A 20,714-nucleotide genomic window follows, 5' to 3' on the forward strand; every position below is an offset into this window, starting at 1 on the left:
AGCTGTGAATGCGGCAGGTTCTGCTCCTGGCTGGTCACACACACCTCAACATTCAGTGAGGGAAACCCTGTGGATCCCTGGAGAGGAGACACGTCGGGATACATGCCGGGAGAGGATGAAGGTTCTGCAAGGATGCGGGTCTCCCCGACAGGCACACACAGCAAGACCCCACCTTGCAAACCCACCCCGCCGCTGGCCCCCCACCTGCAGTTGGCATAAAGGACGGGGATGACGAGAGCACCGTGATGGGGGTGGCGTGGCAGCTTCAACTCCTAGAGGGTCCTCTTTCTCCAAGTGAGGGCTGAGTAGATGATGTCGCACATTACAGCTAAATTCATCGTACCTATTATTTCAATTTGTAAATATATGTTTTCAAAGGGGAAAATGTCTCTCATTTGCACATCTGACCAAAGACTCTACAGAGAGAGATTTGTCAGGTCCCTGTAGAACAACGGCTTCCTCGCCGCATAGGTTCTGAGCACACACACGCGCACACACACACACGCACGCACACAGGGGCACACAACGGCTTCCTCGCCGCATAGGTTCTGAGCACACACATGCGCACACACACACATGCACGCACACATGGGCACACACACTTCCTTGTAGGAAAATGGCTTCATCACATGGGTGTTAGGCACACACACACGCACACACGTGTGCATGCACACACACATGCATGTACACATGCACACACACTTCCCTGTAGGACAATGGCTTCCTCATCACATGGGTGTCAAGCACACACACGCACACACACATGCACACACACACATCGCTGTCCCTATGGAGGTACTTGGATGCTAGCTACAGAAACACCATTCCATGCTGGGGGCCTCACCACATGGGAGCACTGGTGGGCAGGACACAAGCCTGACGGCACAGAGGTCCCCACCCCTCCTGGCTGCCCCAGCTCCACCCCTGGCCCAGCACCTCAGCCCCAGGTCGTGCCACCCCCCAGGTTCCATGCCCCCATCCCCCTACAGAGGGCCCCCAGGCCTCCACTCTGGCCTCCCCAGCCCATCCCCAACCAACAGTCAAACACACCTGAAACAGGATTTCAGTCCCCGGCTCAGCCCTTGCTGTGGGTCTGAACACAGGAGCAGCTCCACCGTCCAGGCCACCCCACCCTGACACTGACCTCGCCGCCAGCCCCTGGAGCCGAGCCTGGCCACCATCATGCCATGACCACATCACCCTCCTCGCCCGCCAGACCTCCTCCATGCACCCAGTCCTCAGAGAGGCCTCTGGCGCCACCCCACAGGCACACCTGCTCAGCCACAGGCCCCAGGCAGCTCCTTCCATGAAGACCTGCAAGGGCACCCAGCCTGTCTCTTCACAGTGGCATCTGCAGCATCCGCACCAGAGCACGGCACAGTACCGGGCTCCATGAACACCGGTCCCTTATTAGTCAGGGGGTCTGTGCCTTGGCCTGGCAATGCCAGCCCGAAACTCTCCACACCGGTCGCCTCCCCTAGTCCAGCAGCCACTCTCTGCACAGAGCCGCCCCAGCCCTTCACGCGGCCTCGCCAACTGTCTGGCCCCCACACAGCCTTGTACTGCATGAACCAGACCTGCTGAAAAGCACACCCAGCCTCACCGCCAGCTCTCCATGGCCCCACTGGGGACGCTGACCCAGTCCTGGAGGGAGCCCCCGGGTTCTCTGAACCCCGCGGGGAGCAGGGAGGGAGCCGGAATATGAACAGTGAGCCTGAGGAGGATCTGGCCAGGCTCACCGGCAGGCAGGCAGCGGACCGACTGTGGCACAGAAATGTGTTGCCCAGCACAGGCAGTGGAGCTGAGACCCCCAGCCACAGCCTAGGCCTGCGCTCCCCATAGACACACCAGACTCCATGGAGGAACACCAAAGCAAAAAGGCACCTTATTGCTAAATAATGAATCCAAAAGAACATGTTTCAGTGGTTCTTACCTGGTAAAATTCCCGAAGCCAGTTCTTCTGAAGGTTTTCTGGCTGTAAATTAAGAAGAAAAAGAAAAGTCAGTCAGACCAATGGCCCAGCCCTAAATGGAGCCGAGAAGCGCCTATGAAGACAAGGTGGGGCAGGAGCGGAGGTGCAGCCCAGGCCCACCTGCATGGAGGAGCCCCATCCGCGTGGGGAAACCCCAGTCCCACCAGGGGACCCAGCTCTGTATGGGGGCTCCGCTCTGAGGTCTGTCCCAGGGACATGGCACACGATGCGATCTGTCCTAGTAAAGCGCAGGCAGAGTCCCGCGGACTCCACAGGGGTGGCAAGGAGGGGAAGGCCCTGTGTTGCTCCAGCCTCCAAGCCTCCCAGGGAAGAGACGGCTCAGCCAGTAACCCGGTTCCAACAAGCAAGACGGTGTCACCTTTTCACACCTGTCCCTCCCTGGGCCAAAGCCCCCTTCACGGGCACTAGACAAAGCTGAGCTTTGTGGAGCACAAAACATCACGGTCACACATTGCATTTCTGTGTGTTTGGGGCAAAGAGCAAGGGGCTTTTACAGAGTCAGTCACAACTGTCAGAATCTTCAGGAAGCACTTGCTAGAGTCATCAACAGAAAACCTACCCCATGCCACAGGCGTGCACACACATGCACACACGTGCACACACGCAAGGAAACTCCAGCCCCACCACAGAGACCCAGGCCCCAGGAAGCTCCTGGACAGAATCGGAGGAGCCAAGCGCAAGCCTGAAAATGCCACTGCTTCAAGAGAAGAGGATGGCCCAGTCGCTCTCCCACCCTGACAGCTCCGCTGAGCCCCAGGCCACCTGGCTGCTCCTGGGTTCTGTGCCAGCTCTGGCCGAGGGCAGCACAGCCATTCAAACCCGAGAGTGGAGAGGCCGCCGCGGACGAGGCCGCGAGCAAGCACTCAGCGTGAGCCGCCGCGGACGAGGCTGCGAGCAAGCACTCAGCGTGAGCCGCCGCGGACGAGGCTGCGAGCAAGCACTCAGCGTGAGCCGCCCACGCTCAGGAAGCACCCCAGCTTCAACATCACCCACGTGGAGGGACCGTGGAGGGACAGAGTCAGCGTCTAAAAGGGTAGAGTTTCCATTTTGTGAGATAACAAAGTTCTAGAGATCCGTTAAACAACAATGTGAATGTACTTAGCACTAAGGAACTGTACACTCGGAAACGGTTAAGGTGGTAAATGTTGTGGGGTTTTGCCGTGATTGAAAACAATAAACAAGGCCCTGCCCCTGCCCCCATCAGGACTAAAGCCCCTACCCTGGTCTCAGCCTCTGTGGCCGTGGGCACGGGGCCAAGGCATGCAGGCCGCCAACACAGCTGGGTCCAGACTCCGCACCATGCACACGCAGCAGCATCACTAGGCTGGCCACATGCCAGGCGTGCTCCTCCCTTCACTTGCTGACGGGTCTAAGAAGCCTAAAAAGCAGGAAGGCTGAATTTTAGATAAATTAACGAAGGAAAAAAGAACCTGACCAAGAAACAAGAGCCTCACAGACCACAGGACTGAGCTGAGAACACCGTGGCCCCAGGCTTCAAAGACACACAACCCCGGCACACGCACAAAGGGAGAGAATCGCCCACTGCGGCTCCAAGGGCCCCCATGCCCTGCCCTCCATGTCAGCAGGGGAGCCTCCTCAGCTGGGACTGTCCACGCAACTGAGGACTCCAGCAGGAGGGGAGGCCATCAGCCCACGCCACTGTCCCGCCACTGAGGACCCAGCAGGAGGGGAGGCGATTGGCCCACGCCACTGTCCCGTCACTGAGGACCCTCAGCCCACACGGACAGCCTCCGTTGGCCCCAGCTCCTACCAGCAAGTCCCCATCGAGGGTCCCAGCCCCACATCTAGCTGCAGCTGCTTGCCAGGCAGCCCTGTCCAGGAGCCGCCCTAAACACCAAAGACAAATGCGACAGCGGACACCGGACACACTGCACACTGTGTGCATCTCGCCCAGCACCACACTCCAGCCCGATTCATGGGTCCGACCTCATAGCGGACACCCGGACACACCGCTCACTGTGTGCATCTCGCCCAGCACCACACACTCCAGCCCGATTCAGGGGTCACGACCTTATTTCAATCATGGATATGACTTCCCCAGACACTGACTGTGGATCCACTGAGGTTAGTAAGCCCAGATGGTCCTAATACAGTGCTCTAAACAAAGACATCCGTGTTTGCTGACTGTTTACGAGGAGGCACTCAAAGGCTGTGAAATAATTAGACCAAAAGTCTACATGAAAGATGAGACCAAAAACACTCCAAAGAAGGAAGAGAAGAAACGTGAAAAAAAGACGAAGCCCTCAAGGCCTTCGGTTCTTGTCTCTGGCACACACCCCAACACTAGTCAGGGTCACTGTGACAGCTGCGGTGACCTTGGGGCCCTGCCCAGGGCCACTTTCTGGCCCACATGGTGCTGCTGCGTCTCCCTGGCTGACACTGGTGTGGAAGGTCCCAGGGCCTCCTGGGCCTCATCCCACCGTCCCACCAGCCTCCCTTGGCCTCAGTGCCACTGTGTCACTTCCCGTGGCGGTTCCCCAGAACCCCCACCTCCCCCCGCCCCAGGCCCTTTCCCCTCCCTCCTGGGGATCCACACTCTCCCTGTCCCCAGCTTCTTCCCCGCCTCCTGGGGATCCACGCCTCCCATCCTCCCCATCCCTGATCTTTTGTTCTTTCGATTCGAGTTTGATCGGATTTTTCCTGATTCTGGATCGACGCCTTTGATCTCTCGCGGATCCTGACGTTCGATCGACATCTTTTATTCTCGATGCTGGCTGATTTTGCCTGATCGATGACTTTGATCCTGACGTTTCGATCGACTTTCGATCTCGATCTTTTTCCGAGACCTCCCACTTTGATCGCATCTTCTATCCTTTAGCCTCCTTCTGTTCTCCCGGATCCAATTCTACCCGCCCTTATCCTCTTCTCCTTCTTAGCAGATCGCATCGCACTTTGTCCCCAGCTCCCTTTCCCCACTTCCTCCTGATGGATCCACTTCTTCCCCATCCCCAGTCCCTTCCCACTCCCTCCTCAGGGTTCTCCCTGCCGTGTCCTTACCTGCTTCCAGTCTACACTCCACAGGCAGCCAGGGTGATCCTCAGAAAACACAAGTGGATCCACCCTCCAGGGCCCTCCTGCTCTCTCAGGGTAAAGGGCAAAGGCCTTCCAGGTCGGCACAGCCACCAGGCCCTGAGCCCACGGCCTCCCTGCCCTCCCCTCCACCTGCTCCACTCTGGGTCTCAGACATTTGGTCCTCTGGCCCCAGGGCCCTTGCACTCTCTCTTTGCAGACTGGCAACGGCCCCCATGCCTTCACTGCTCACAGGTCCGGTCAAATACCGTCTTCTCCATCAGTTCAATTTTCCCTGGGTCACTGAGCTTCCCCAGGCCAACAAGTGACCCCTAATCCCAGCGTTTTCCCATCCTGAGCAGTGAGGCTGCATCATGTCCCTTCCCTGTCTTCCCTTCATCTGGGAAAAGGACATTTCACTCTGCAGCTCCACATACCCACAGTGTGCAAGTGGATAGCTTGAAGAGTTGATATAACAAGAAAACCTTTTCAACCACTATCGAGCTCTGGGCAAACACACCACAAGAAAGCTTAAGACACCCTCTTCCCCCCAAACCCCACCAAATAACAAACGGGGGGAAGAGGAAGAGAAGGATGCTCAGGGTCTGACAGCATCCTCGCTCCTGAACGCAGCAGTCACAGGAAGGGAGGATGTTTCCAGGGCAAGCGTCGGAGAGGGGACCCCGACGGCGCAGGGCGGGACGGAGAGGGGACCCCGACGGCGCAGGGCGGGATAGAGAAGCAGCAAGAACCTGCGCGTCCTGATAAAGGGACTCAGAAAACAAGACTGGAAATGTATCCAGAAACAAATACCAGAACAAAAGCATCCCTGAAAAGGAGAGAAAACTGACCAAGTCCAAAAAGAGAGTAGGAGTCTTTATTTAAAAACACGCGAAAGGCTGGGAGTGGTGGCTCACACCTGTAACACTACTAGCACTTTGGGAGGCCGAGATGGACGGATCACAAGGTCAGGAGATCAAGACCATCCTGGCTAACACCGTGAAACCCCGTCTCTACTAAAAAAAAATACAAAAAAATTAGCTGGGCCTGGCGGCGGCACCTGTAGTCCCAGCTACTCGGGAGGCTGAGGCCAGAGAATGGCATGAACCAGGGAGGTGGAGCTTGCAGTGAGCCAAGATCGTGCCACTGCACTCCAGCCTGTGTGACAGAGTGAGACTCCGTCTTAAAAAAAAAAAAAAAAAAAACCGGTGAGAAACATCAGCAGCAAAGCCCGAACACTGAAAACCGGAATTCCCGAGGTGCCAGGCAGAACTCAGGTGACAGAGCAGAGCCCAGGACTCAGAAAGGAAAGACCACGGCGACCCACGGTGTGTCCACACAGCACAGAACCAAGGGCTGAAAACGCAGGCAGGGAAAGGTGGGACAGAGTGTTTCTGTTACAAACTGACAAAACACAAGTAATAGAACGTATTAAATCAGCAGGTGGGGCCGGAGCTGAGAGGCTGCCTAAGAATCCTGATACCTTCCAAAGCAGAGCATTCCTAAATGTGTTCTAAAATTAAGATGCATTCTTAAACTCTACATTCTTCAAGTTGAGAAAAGTTTTCTTATCCTTAGAGGAATTGTAGAAATTTATCTCTGGCACCAATAAATATTTATCTCAAATTCAGAAGTTCCTTGAGTTTCACTTCAGTGTCTGTTTCTCCTGACAATCTGAGCAGGATTAAATTTAACTGGTGAAGCACAGCCTGTCCTCCTTGCTGGAGCTCTGCAGACTAGGACGTTCATCCCACGTGGACAAGGGTTCTTTCTGGGCAGTGGGAGCTGGAGTGATCTGTACTTTTCTATAGTGCATATTCTTAAGGGAAGGGGGAACAGACCGTATAAAATGATTCCATTTTAGTGGGAAATACTAAAAAAACTGAGCTGATCCTTAGTCTGTTTGCTGCACAGCCCCTAACAGAGAACACGTGCAGGAGAGACCAAGCAGACAGGGGCAGCCTGGCCCGCAGCCGCCCCCAGAAGGCCCAACTCTTCCCATTTGTTGCTTTGGAATTCAGAGACGTCAGCAGGAGAGATTGAGGCATTTCACACTGCTGAGGGAAGAGGCAATAATTGACAAGGAATACTAGGACTAGTTAAATATTTACTTTTAAAATGCTATATTAGATCCTTTCTTTATTCCACAAAGAAATTAAACTCCAGATGGATTCAGGAGATGAACATAAGACTTGAAACCACAAAGGAATCAGGAGAGAAAATAAGCAAATAGCTGCCGTCGTGGGAGAAAAAGAGCTTTTCTAGACACAAAAGGAAAGAAAGGACCTCTGAGAGAGAATGTGCCTGTAGATTACCCCCCACAGTGAACACACTCAATACTGGATGACAGAAAGCTTTCCCTCTAAGAGTAGGAACGAGACCAGGATGCCCGCGCTCATCACTGCCATTCAACACTGCACTGGGAGGCCTAGCCTGGCCGATTAGGCAAGAAGATGAAAGAAAAGGTACCCGAATGGGAACAGAAGAAGTAAAATTATCTCTGTTCACAGACTACATGCTCTTATGCATACAAAACCCTAAAAATTCCACCAAAAAATTGATAGAAATAAGGCCGGGCATGGTGGCTCTCACCTGCAATCCCAGCACTTTGGGAGGCCGAGGCAGGTGGATCACCTGAGGTTAGGAGTTCAAGATCAGCCTGGCCAACATGACAAAACCCAGTCTCTACTAAAAATGCAAAAAATTAGCCAGGTGTGGTGGTGCACGCCTGTGGTCCCAGCTACTTGGGAGGCTGAGGAGTAGAATCGCCTGAATCCGGAGGCAGACGTTGCAGTGAGCCGAGATCCGCCACTGCACTCCAGTGTGGGTGACAGAGTGAGACTCCATCACAAAAATTCAGCAATTCAGCAACGTGGCAGGATATAAGATCAACACACAAACAACAGTGGTGTTTCTATACATTAACAATGAACAATCTGAAAAGAAATTTTTTAAAAATTGCATTTATGACAGCATCAAAAAGAATAAAAAACTTAGAAATAAGCTTAACCAAGGAGGCAAAAGACTTGAACACTGAAAGCCACAAAATGTTGATGAAAGAAATTCAGACATCCGTTCCATGTTCACAAACTGGAAGAGTTAATGTCATTAAGATGCTGATGCTGCCCAAAGGATCTGCAGATTCGATTCCATTTATATAAAAATCCCAATGACTATTTTTTGTGCAGAAATAGAAAAATTCATGCTAAAATTCATATGGAATCTCATAGGACCCTGAATAGCCAAAAATAGTCTTGAAAAAGAAGAACAAATTGGAGACCTCACACTTCCTTATATGGAACTTACTACAACCTACAGTAAGCAGCCAAAACAGTGTGGTCCTGGCACAAGACAGACATGTGGACCAACGGAATGGAATAAAGAGCCTTGTATGTATGGTCAAATGATTTTTGACAGTGGTGCCAAGACCATTCACTGGGTAAAAGAAAAGTCCTTTCAACAAATGAGGCTGGGAAAACTGGATAACTGCATGCAAAAGAAAGAAGCTGGTTTCTTACCTTACACCACATATAAAAATTAACTCAAAATGAATCAAAAATCTAAAACTATAAAATTCTTAGAAAAAAACATAGGTGAGAAACTTTGTGACACTGGATTTGACAATGACTTCTTAAATGCAATATCAAAAGCACAGGCAACAAAAGAAAAAATAGACAAGTTGGACATCAAACTTAACAACTTTTGTGCATCAAAAGCCACTATCAATAGGATGAAAGACAAACCACAGGATGGAAGAGAACATCTGCAAGTCACGTGTCTGATAACGGGTTAATATTCAGAACATATTTTTAAACCCCCTACAACTCAACAACAAAACGACATACAACCCCATTAAGATGGGAAAAGGACTTGAACAGAGTTTTCTAAAGGAGACATATGAAACAGTCAACAAGTACATGAAAGGATGTTCATTATCACTAATCATTAAGGAAATGCAAATGAAAACCATAATGAAACACCATTTCACACCCATCAGGATGGATATTACACAAAATAAAACATTAAAATCAAAAAGAGAAAATAACAAGTGTTGGGATGAGGTGGAGAAATGGGACTCCTTCTGCACTGCTGGTGGGAATGTAACATGGTGCCATCACTATGAAGAAAAATGGCACCTTCTCCGAAAATTAAACAGAATTACTATACAGTCAAGCAATTCCACTGCTGGCTATATTCCCCATATGGTTTGGCTGTGTCCCCACCTAAATCTCAACTTGAATTTTATCTCCCAGAATTCCCATGTGTTGTGGGAGGTACCCAGGGGGAAGTAATTGAATCATGGGGGCCAGTCTTTCCCATGCTATTCTTGTGATAGTGAATAAGTCTCACGAGATCTGATGGGTTCATCAGGGGTTTCTGCTTTTGCTTCCTTCTCATTTTCTCTTGCCGCTGCCATATTTGAGAAGTGACTTTCGTCTCCTGCCATGATTCCGGGGCCTCCCCAGCCATGTGGAACTGTAACTCCAATTAAACTCTTTTTCTTCCCAGTCTCGGGTATGTCTTTATTGGTAGTGTGAAAACAAACTGATACAGTAAACTGGTACTAGGAGTGGGGTGTTGCTGAAAAGATACCCAAAAATGTGGAAGAGACTTTGGAACTGGGTAACAGGCAGAGGTTGGAACAGTTTGAAGGGATGAGAAGACAGGAAAATGTGGGAAAGTTTGGAACTTCCTAGAGACCTGTTGAATGGCGTTGCCCAAAATGCCAATAGCAATATGGACAGTAAAATCCAGGCTGAGGTGGTCTCAGGTGGAGATGAGGAACTTGTTGGGAACTGGAGTGAAGGTGACTCTTGTTATGCTTTAGTGAAGAGACTGGCAGCATTTTGCCCCTGCCTAGAGATGTGTGGAACTTTGAACTTGAGAGATGATTTAGGGTATCTGGTGGAAGGAATTTCTAAACAGCAAAACATTCAAGAGGTTACTTGAGTACTGTTAAAGGAGTTCAGTTTTATAAGGGAAGCAGAGCATAAAAGCTTGGAAAATTTGCAGCCTGAATATGTGATAGAAAAGAAAAACCCACTTTCTGGGGAGAAACTCAAGTCAGCTGCAGAAATTTGGCAAGGAGCCTGGTGTTAATCCCCAAGATCATGGGGAAAATGTCTCCAGGCCATGTCAGAGACCTTCCTGGCAGCACCTCCCATCACAGGCCCAGAGGCCCAGGAAGAAAAACTGGTTTCATAGGCCAGGCCAAGGGTCCCCATGATATGTGCAGCCTAGGGACTTGGTGACCTGTATCCCAGCCACTCCAGCCATGGCTAAAAGGGGCCAACATACAGCTCGGGCTATGGCTTTAGAGGGTGGAAGCCCCAAGCCTTGGCAGCTTCCAGTGGTGTTGAGCCTGCAGGTGCATAGAAGTCAAGAACTGAGGTTTGGGAGCCTCCACCCAGATTTCAGAAGATGTATGAAAATGCCTGGATGTCTAGGCAAAAGTCTGCTGCAGGGGTGGGGCCCTCATGGAGAACCTCTGCTAGGACAGTGCAGAAGGGAAATGTGGGGTCAGAGTCCCCACACAGAGTCTCTACTGGGGCACAGCCTAGTGTAGCTGTGAGAAGAGGGCCACCATCCTCCAGACCCCAGAATGGTAGATCCACCAAAAGCTTGCACTGTGTGCCTGGAAAAGCTGCAGACACTCAGCACCAGCCCATGAAAGCAGCTGGGAGAGAGGCTGTACCCTGCAGAACCGCAGGGGCAGAGCTGCCCAAGATCGTGGGAGCACACCTCTTGCCTCAGTGTGACCTGGATGTGAGACCTGGAGTCAAAGGACATCATTTTGGAGCTTTAACATGTGACTGCCCTGCTGGATTCTGGACTTGCATGGGCCCTGTAACCCCTCTGTTTTGGCCAATTTCTCCCATTTGGAACGGCTGTATTTACCCAATAGCTGTACCCCCACTGTATCTAGGAAGTAACTAGCTTGCTTTTGATTTTACAAGCTCATACATGGAAGGGACTGCTTTGTCTCAGATAAGACTTTGGACTGTGGACTTTTGGGTTAACGCTGCAATGAATTAAGACTTTGGGAGACTGTTGGGAAGGCATAACTGGTTTTGCAATGTGAGGACATGAGGTTTGGAGGGGCCGGGGTGGAATGGTATGGTTTGGCTGTGTCCTCACCCAAATCTCACTTGAATTGTATCTCCCAGAATTCCCACCTGTTGTGGGAAGAACCCAGGGGGAGGTAATTGAATCACAGGGGCTAGTCTTTCCTGTACCATTCCCATGATAGTGAATAAGTCTCAAGAGATCTGATAGGCTTATCAGAGGTTTCCACTTTTGCTTTTCTCTCATTTTCTCTTGCTGCCACCATTGAAGAAGTGTCTTTTGCCTCCTGCCATGATTCTGAGGCCTCCCCAGCCATGTGGAACTCTAAGTCTAATTAAGCCTTTTTCTTCCCAGTCTCAGGTATGTCTTTATCAGCAGCATGAAAACGAACTAATACAATTCCCTAAAGAACTGAAAGCAGGAACTTAAACAGGTATCTGTATACCCACAATCAGCCAAAAGGTAGAAGAAACCCAAGTGTCCCTCCATGGATAAAGTGACAAAATGTGGTCTATCCACATGATTCAACCTTAAAAAGGAAGGGTATTCTGACTATGCAACAACCTTGAGAACATTATGCTAAGGAAAATAAGCCAAACACAAAAAGACAAAGATTGTATGATCCCACTCATGTGAGGTATCTGGAGTCATCAGATTCATGGAGACAGAAAGTAAAATGTTGGTGACAAAGGAGCTAGGGGTGGACGGGGATTCAGTGTTTAACGAGAACAGAGCTGCAGTTTTACAAGATAAAAAGAGATCTGGAGATGGATGGCAGTGATGGTTACGCAACATTATGAATGCATTTCATGCCACTGAACTGCACCCTTAAACATGGTTAAGATGGAAAATGTTATACCTATTTTACCACATTAAAAAGGCGGGGGTAATCTCCATAGCCACAGCGCCACTCAAGCAGCCGAGCCACACGCTGGGGCTCCACACGTCTGAGAGCTGCACTTTACTCACCTCATATAAAATGAAAAAAAGAGAAAGTCCTGACCCTAGCAGTAGGAAGGGTCCCAGACGCCCAACCCAAGCAAAACCGAAACAGAAACTGCAACTGAAATTAAAACAGACAGTAAATCTGAGACCTGCCCAGACAGTAAATCTGAGACAGCCCCACAGCATAGACCAAAGACCCAGAGCCACTACGCGTACCACAGCCCCACAGCACAAACCACAGGCCATAGAGCCACTACAAGGCAACACAGCCCACAGCATGTCCACAGGCCCAGAGCCACTACGTGTACCACAGCCCCACAGCACAAACCACAGGCCCAGAGCCACTACGCGTACCACAGCCCCACAGCACGCACCAAAGACCCAGAGTCACTACGCGTACCACAGCCCCACAGCATAGGTTCAAAGACTCCAGAGGCCACTACGCTGCACTACAGCCCCAGCACAGCACGCACCAAAGACCCAGAGCCACGCACTCACAGCCCCACAGCACGCTAATCAAAGACCCAGAGCCACTACGCGCACCACAGCCCCACAGCATAGACCAAAGACCAGAGGAGCCACTTCACGCTGCACTAATACAGCCCCACAGCACGCACCTCAAAGACCCAGAGCCACTACTGCACTCACAGCCCCAGAACAGCATAGACCAAAGACCCAGAGCTACTCACGCTGCACTCACAGCCCCACAGGCACGAAACACTAAAGACCCAGAGCCACTCACGCTGCACTCACAGCCCCACAGCATAGACCAAAGACCCAGAGCCACTACGCGTACCACAGCCCCACAGCACAAGCACCAGACCAGAGCCACTACGCGTACCACAGCCCCACAGCACAAACCACAGGCCCAGAGCCACTATGCGTACCACAGCCCCACAGCATAGACCAAAGACCCAGAGCCACTACGTGTACCCAGCCCCACAGCACAAACCACAGGCCCAGAGCCACTACGCTGTACCACAGCCCCACAGCACAAACCACAGGCCCAGAGCCACTACGCGTACCACAGCCCCACAGCACGCACCAAAGACCCAGAGTCACTACACACAGCCCATTGCTCTAGACCACAAGACTTAGAGCCAGCCACGCTGCACTCACAGCCCCACAGCATAGACCAAAGACCTAGAGCCACCACGCTGCACTCACAGCCCTACAGCACGCACTAAAGACTCCTAGAGCTACCACGCTGCATCTACACAGCCCCATGGCCAGCATTAGATCAAAGACCAGAGCCACTACTGCATTACAGCCCCACAGCACGCACCAAAGACCCAGAGCCACTACGTGTACCACAGCCCCACAGCACAAACCACAGGCCCAGAGCCACTATGCGTACCACAGCCCCACAGCATAGACCAAAGACCCAGAGCCACTACGCTGTACCACAGCCCCACAGCACAAACCACAGGCCCAGAGCCACTGGCTGCTGCATCTCACAGCCCCAGCCACAGCACAAACCAGGCCCAGAGCTACCATGCGGTACCCATGCCAGCCCCACAGCACGCACTTCAAAGACCTTAGAGCCACTACGCCACCACAGCCCAGCACGCACTAAAGACCCAGGAGCCACTCACGCCGCACTCACAGCCCCACAGCATAGACCAAAGACCCAGAGCCACTACTGCACTAATAGCCCCACAGCACGCACTCCAAAGACCCAGAGTCACTACGCTGCACACAGCCCTACACAGCACGACTAAAGACCGCAGAGCTACCACGGTACCACAGCCCCCACAGCATAAACCAGGTCTATAGAGCCACGCTATGCACTCACAGCCCCACAGTATGACCAAAAGACCCAGAGCCACTGCCACCATCCCTGCACAGCATAGACCAAAGACCCAGAGTCACTACGCGTATCACAGCCCCACAGCATAGACCAAAGACCCAGAGCCACTTCACGCCGCACTCACAGCCCACAGCATAGACCAAAGACTCCAGAGCCATCACTGCATTCATGCAGCCCCACAGCACGCACTCCAAAGACCCAGAGTCATCACTGCATCACACAGCCCCACAGCATAGACCACAAGACCCAGAGTCACTCTTCACGCCACTTACACAGCCCCACAGCAGAGCACCAAAGCACTAGAGCCACTACGCTGCACTCACAAGCCCCACAGCACCCACCAAAGACCCAGAGCCACTCACGCCACTCACAGCCCTGCACAGCATAGACCAGCATCTACAGAGCTTCTACTACGCACTTACAGCCCCCACAGCATAGACCAAAGACCCAGAGCCACCACGCGTACCACAGCCCCACAGCATAGACCAGCGCGACTCCAGAGCCACTACGCTGCACTACAGCCCCTGCACAGCATACAGACCAAAGACCCAGAGCTACCACGCCGCACCACAGCCCACAGCACTAATTCAAAGACCCAGAGTCACTACGCTGCATTCACAGCCCTGACCAAAGACCCAGAGCCACTGGCCACATCACAGCCCTAGCACAGCATGTCCACAGGCTCCAGAGCCACTACTGCATCTACAGTCCCACAGCACAAACCATAGGCTCTAGAGCTACCACGCGGTACCACAGCCCCACAGCACGCATCTGCACCTGAGAGCTCACAGACTACAGCCCCAGGCCAGCATAGACCAAAGACCCAGAGTCACTACGTGTACCACAGCCCCACAGCATAGACCAAAGACCCAGAGCTACTACGGTACTACAGCCCTGGGCTGCATAGACCAAAGACTCCAGGAGCCACTTCATGCTGCACTAAGGCCCCACAGCACTCACCCAAAGCACCCAGAGCTACCATGCAAAATAAGGCCCCATGCACAAACCAGGCCCAGAGCTACATGTACCACAGCCCACAAACCATACAGGCCAGATACTACCACGGTACCACAGCCCCACAGCACGGCACTTTCAAAGACCTAGAGCCACTTCACGCCAGTACTCACAGCCCCACAGCATAGACCAAAGAATCTTGGTAGAGTCACATACTCACAGCCCCAGACCAAAGACTCCAGGAGCCACTAATACGGGCATCACACAGCCCCACAGCACAGACCACAGACCCAGAGCCACTCACGCTGCACTAAAGTCTGCACAGCACGCACCAAAGACCCAGGGCCACTACGCGTACCACAACCCCACAGCATAGACCAAAGACCCAGAGCCACTACACGTACCACAGCCCCACAGCACGCACCAAAGACCCAGAGCCACTACGCGTACCACAGCCCCACAGCACGCACCAAAGACCCAGAGTCACTACGCTGTACCACAACCCCACAGCATAGACCAAAGACCCAGAGTCACTACGTGTACCGCACCACAGCATAGACCAAAGACCCAGAGCCACTACGCGTACCACAGCCCCACAGCATAGACCAAAGACCCAGAGTCACTACGCTGTACCACAGCCCCACAGCACAAACCACAGACCCAGAGCCACTCACGTGTACCACAGCCCCACAGCACGCACCAAAGACCCAGGGCCACTACGCATACCACAACCCCACAGCATGCACCAAAGACCCAGAGCCACTACACGTACCACAGCCCCACAGCATAGACCAAAGACCCAGAGTCACTACGTGTACCACAACCCCACAGCATAGACCAAAGTGATTCAGAGCCACTATGGTCATACAGCCCCACAGCATAGACCAAAGACCCAGAGCCACTACGCGTACCACAGCCCCACAGCACAAACCACAGACCCAGAGCCACTACGCTGTACCACAGCCCCACAGCACGCACCAAAGACCCAGGGCCACTACTGCACTCACAACCCCACAGACAGGACCAAAGACTCCAGAGCCACTACTGCATTCAGCAGCCCCACAGCATAGTCTGGGCACTCCAGAGTCACTACTGCACTACAGCCCCACAGCACAAAACCACAGACTCCAGAGCCACCACAGCCGCTGCATCACAGCCCCACAGCACGCACTACAAAGACTCCAGAGTCACTCACGCTGCACTCACAGCCCCACAGCACGCACTAAAGACCCAGGGCCACTACTGCACTCACAAACTCTGCACAGCATACACCCAAAGACCCAGAGCCACTACGCGTACCACAGCCCCACAGCATAGACCAAAGACCCAGAGTCACTACGCGTACCACAGCCCCACAGCACGCACCAAAGACCCAGAGTCACTACGCGTACCACAGCCCCACAGCACGCACCAAAGGACAAAACACTGGAAACAGGAACGAGCAGACACACGCAATGCACAGAGACGTTAATACAGTTTTTACAAATGCTCTGCATATAAAAATATCCCCATCCAACATGTAACACTATTGTTCAACTTGCCTAATGCGTTCCTGAAGACATGTAAGACATTATGTAATTTCTTAAAATTCACAACTGAAATGACAATATAATATCCTAATATCTGACTCAAATTTTATCCCACTGAATGTAAGGACTTTCACAACAAATCACAATATCCTCAGTGAAGAAAATCTGGATATAGAAACTTCCCACCACCTGCAGGAACAGGGGAGACGCCTGAGTCCTTGTGGATGAGCTGACAGACAACATCCAGACCCCCCGACACATCTCCTGAGACTCTGAGAGAAGAGGGAGAGGACAGTAGCAGAAACACTGAGAAGAACAGAAAAGGTTCTGTCACTTAGGGCTTCAAATTGCTAGAAAATAAACCCTCGGCCACGAAAACACCCGCAAGTGCACGTGCATACACACACACCTACATGCACACACACACGCACACACACGCACACACATACAGGAGCCTGCACACAAACACATGTGTATGCACACACACATGCACACACACACATGCACACACACGCACTGCACACACACTTGAGCGTCCTCTTCTGCAAGATCAAAGACAAAAATGAAATTTTTAATGCACATGTGCCAGAAGCTTTTATAAAATTAGACCCTGCCTACCAGGACACCCTTTAATTGAGGGCCATTAATCCTGCCCAAACTGGTCTTTGCGGGGCCCTGCCACCACACCACGTCCATGTGGCTGTCCCACTGGGTGATGGGCACAAACCAGAGAGACTGGACCCTTTCCCAGGAGCAGCTCTGGCCTTGGAGGTACAGCCCATGTTTGGTTAATGTAGTTATTTTTAAAACCACTGAAGTGAGAATAAAAGATAAACAAACTAGGTCTTAAAGAAATGCTCAAATTTCAGCCCACAAGCCAAGCAGCTCTGCGTGTGTTCAGCCACCATATGAAATAAAGCACATGCCTTCTTTTTCTCTTAAACACCCAAAAATTCTTCTCTTGGTATCAAAGAATAATACAAAAACCATCAAAATATGGGAAATGTTAAAAAAAAAAAAAAAAACTCATTCCTTTTAAATGTGGAACTCTTTATCTGGGAGTCAGTCCTAAAAAAAGTAATTCTAAACAGCAAAAATGTTCTGTCAACAAAGAAGTTCATAATAGCAGCATTTATAAGAGAATTACAATTAGAATTCTGCAGAAGAATATTACAGAAGACTCCTCAATAAAGAAAGTTACACAGGGCGTCCACTGAAGGAATGGAGAGGGAAGCACCAAAAACAAATTTATTGGATGATAAAACATGATGTGGAGATAGACAGGATGCCAGTGACAAACACCACAATGTGGGTAAGAAAGGCAGTGAGCTACACACCCACCAACAAACACACAATGTGGGTAAGGACAGCAGTGAGCTATACACTCAGCAACAAACACCACAATGTGGGTAAGAAAGGCAGTGAACTACACACTCACCAACAAACACCGAAATGTGGGCAAAGACAGTCAGTGAGCTACACGCTCACCAACAAACACCGCAATGTGGGTAAGAAAGGCAGTGAACTACACACTCACCAACAAACACCGCAATGTGGGTAAGGACAGCAGTGAACTACACACTCACCAACAAACACATAATGTGGGTAGGACAGCAGTAGGCTATACACTCTGTAAAACAACAAACACCGCCAATGTGGGCAGAAAGGCCCAGTGAACTACAGACTCACCAACAAACACCGCAATGTGGGTAAGGACAGCAGTGAGCTACACACTCACCAACAAACACACTTAATGTAGACCAAGAGACAGCAGTGAATACACTCCTGCTCAAACCACCACCAATGTGGGCACGAAGACAACCGGTAGGTCTGCAGCTCCTGCTCAAACACAGAAATGTAGGTAGAAAGAACAGTGAACACACTGCTGCTCAAACAGAGGTGTGGGCAAAGATGGTGATTCTGCTCGCAACAGAGCACATGATGTGGGTAGAAAGACTGATGAACTACACTCCCAGCACACCGCAATGTGGAGTGGGACAGCCCAGTTGAACTACACACTCACCAACAAAACCCACCCTGAAAATGTGGGTAAGACAGCTTGATGAACTACATGCTCACCAAAACAAACATAGTGTGAGTGGGACAACAGTGAGACTACACACTCACTAACAAACACCACAATGTAGGTAAGAAAGGCAGTGAGCTACAAACTCAACAACGAACACCACAATGTAGGTGAGGACAGCAGTGAACTACACACTTACCAGTGATTAAAATAACAAGTATTATGTTAGGTATATGTTACCAAAGTAAAGATTTACAATGAGCACACACTGACATGGAAGACACTTATACCCTAAAAAAATGGATTGAACACAAAATAAATCACACCTCACACACAAGCCCCCACCGGCAGCAAGCAGTCCACATGGCCACCTGCAGACGTGGCCCTGCAGAAACCCAAGGTGCCCTGGCCCCTTCCTGCAGCCTGCTGGCAATGCAAAGGAAACAGCTGGCCGCCCGGTCATGAACTCCAGAGGTGCCAGCATGTCACAGGAGCACCTCACACTGAGCGCTGTCAGCACTCCCAACAGTATTCCCAACAGGAAAAGGGAAAAAGACAGAAAAAAAATGCCCAAAGGTCAGTTATTTGAGCCAGGGAATAATTACTTTTTCCTTTTCTTTATTTCTTGTCTATAATCCATGTGCATTCTTTCAAAATTTTTTAATAACCAATTTTAAAAGGCTTTAGTAAGAAGAAAATGAAAGCCACTTTGGCCAGCATCTTAAATAATTGCCTGTCACTAAGAGCAATAACAAAGGGCAAATGGCAGACGGGGAGAACCATGGAGAATCTCATACAGCCTGCAGGGGCTGGTGAGAGGATCCAGCCTCCCGGGCTCAGACGGAGCAGCTGTGGGGCAGAGTCTCCACCTCAGGAAGAGCTGCTACAAGTGAGCCAGCAAAGACAACCACCCCAACACCCATGCCACACATGTGCAGGCACACACACCCACCACGCCACACCGCACCACACACACATGCACCACCGCCCGGTACCTTGCCTGAAACTCCATCCATTCCATCCACCATCCATTCCCCTCCCTCCATCCATTCCTCCTCCTTCCACTGTCTCCATTCCCTCCCTGTCTCCTAATGGATACTCCTCTACCTACTATGAATGCTGGTTCCCTGTCCTCCATTCCTTCCCTCCCACCATTCCATCCAGTTCCTTTCCACCATTCCCTGTCCTTCCTTCCTTCCACTATTCCTGTTCCACTCCCTCCATCCACCATCTTGACCTGTCTGCGGATACCCTCACTGCATGCCCAGGCCGCCGAAGTAACACCCACACTCACATACCACACGCCTATGCGTACGGGCACACCTACACACACACGCTCAAAAGCCACCTAGGCTGTTGCTACAGGACTGGTCGGTGCAGATGACGGAATGTTTCCACCGACGCAGGAAGTCTCAGCACGTTCTGCAGTGATGGATGCGTTCTAGACCTGCACCAGCCACATCTGTCCTTTAAATGAGGCTACTGGTGACTGAACAATTTTTTTATTGTATGTAATTTTAGTTCATTTAAATTTTAATAATCACATGTGGTTAGAGGCTACATTACTACACAGCACAGCTCTGGATCACAGCACAAGAAGGAAAGCTCTAAGTTTCTATTACGAGACAAACACAACATTGGTAATATAAACAGGATGAAGACAGCATATGTGCAAAAGGGAAACCTTCAAGCCAGTCTCATGTGTGCACTCGTGTGTGCTGCGACACACACACCCCAAAGATCCAGCAGCACATTAAAAACTTCACACATAGTAAGCAAGCGCACTATTCTATACATACATGGATGATTCACTGTTAGGAAAACCACTAATACAACTGATCATACCAACAGATCAAAAAAAATCTAATGATTATCTTTACAGTTCCTGGCAAACAAAGAATTCCAGTTATGGCTGCAACATATAAGAGCTTTGAAAATTTCCAAAATTAGTGCCAGACACCAAACTACAGATCCATGAAGCCCAGAGAATATCAAGAGAATAAATACCAAGCAATCTATACCTAGACAGATCATATCCCAATTGTAGAAAATCACAAAGAAAATATTGAAAGAAGCAAGAAAAGAAAAAGTACATCTTAGCTCTAGAGGAACAAGGACCAGAACTAGAGTGAACTTGTCAACAGGAACCACAGCAGCAAGAAGAGGGTGGAGGGACAACCCCCCGCCCCCGCCCCCTCCAATCACGTGCGCAGCAAAATCATCCTTCAAAAGTGAAAGAAAAATAAACTTTCTCACACAAAAAAGTAGATGTGCCCTGTAAGTCATGTTTCAAAAGTTCTTCAGGGAGGAAAATATGCTACGAGTCAAAATTCTGGATGTACATAGGAAAGAAAAAATGAT

The 20,714-nt window shown here is 50.8% G+C and overlaps 1 protein-coding gene across 1 annotated transcript in view; it reads right to left on the reverse strand.

Annotated features, from left to right (window-relative positions):
- Positions 1–20,714, reverse strand: part of INPP5A (inositol polyphosphate-5-phosphatase A) — a 242,946-nt gene that overhangs the window by 169,067 nt on the left and 53,165 nt on the right. The window contains exon 2 of the mRNA XM_017944467.2: positions 1,934–1,975. Within this exon, the coding sequence (XP_017799956.1) occupies positions 1,934–1,975 (42 nt within the window). The remainder of the gene's footprint in view (positions 1–1,933; positions 1,976–20,714) is intronic.

This window comes from Papio anubis, chromosome 11, assembly GCF_008728515.1.
Source record: "Papio anubis isolate 15944 chromosome 11, Panubis1.0, whole genome shotgun sequence".
Taxonomy (NCBI): Eukaryota; Metazoa; Chordata; class Mammalia; order Primates; family Cercopithecidae; genus Papio; species Papio anubis.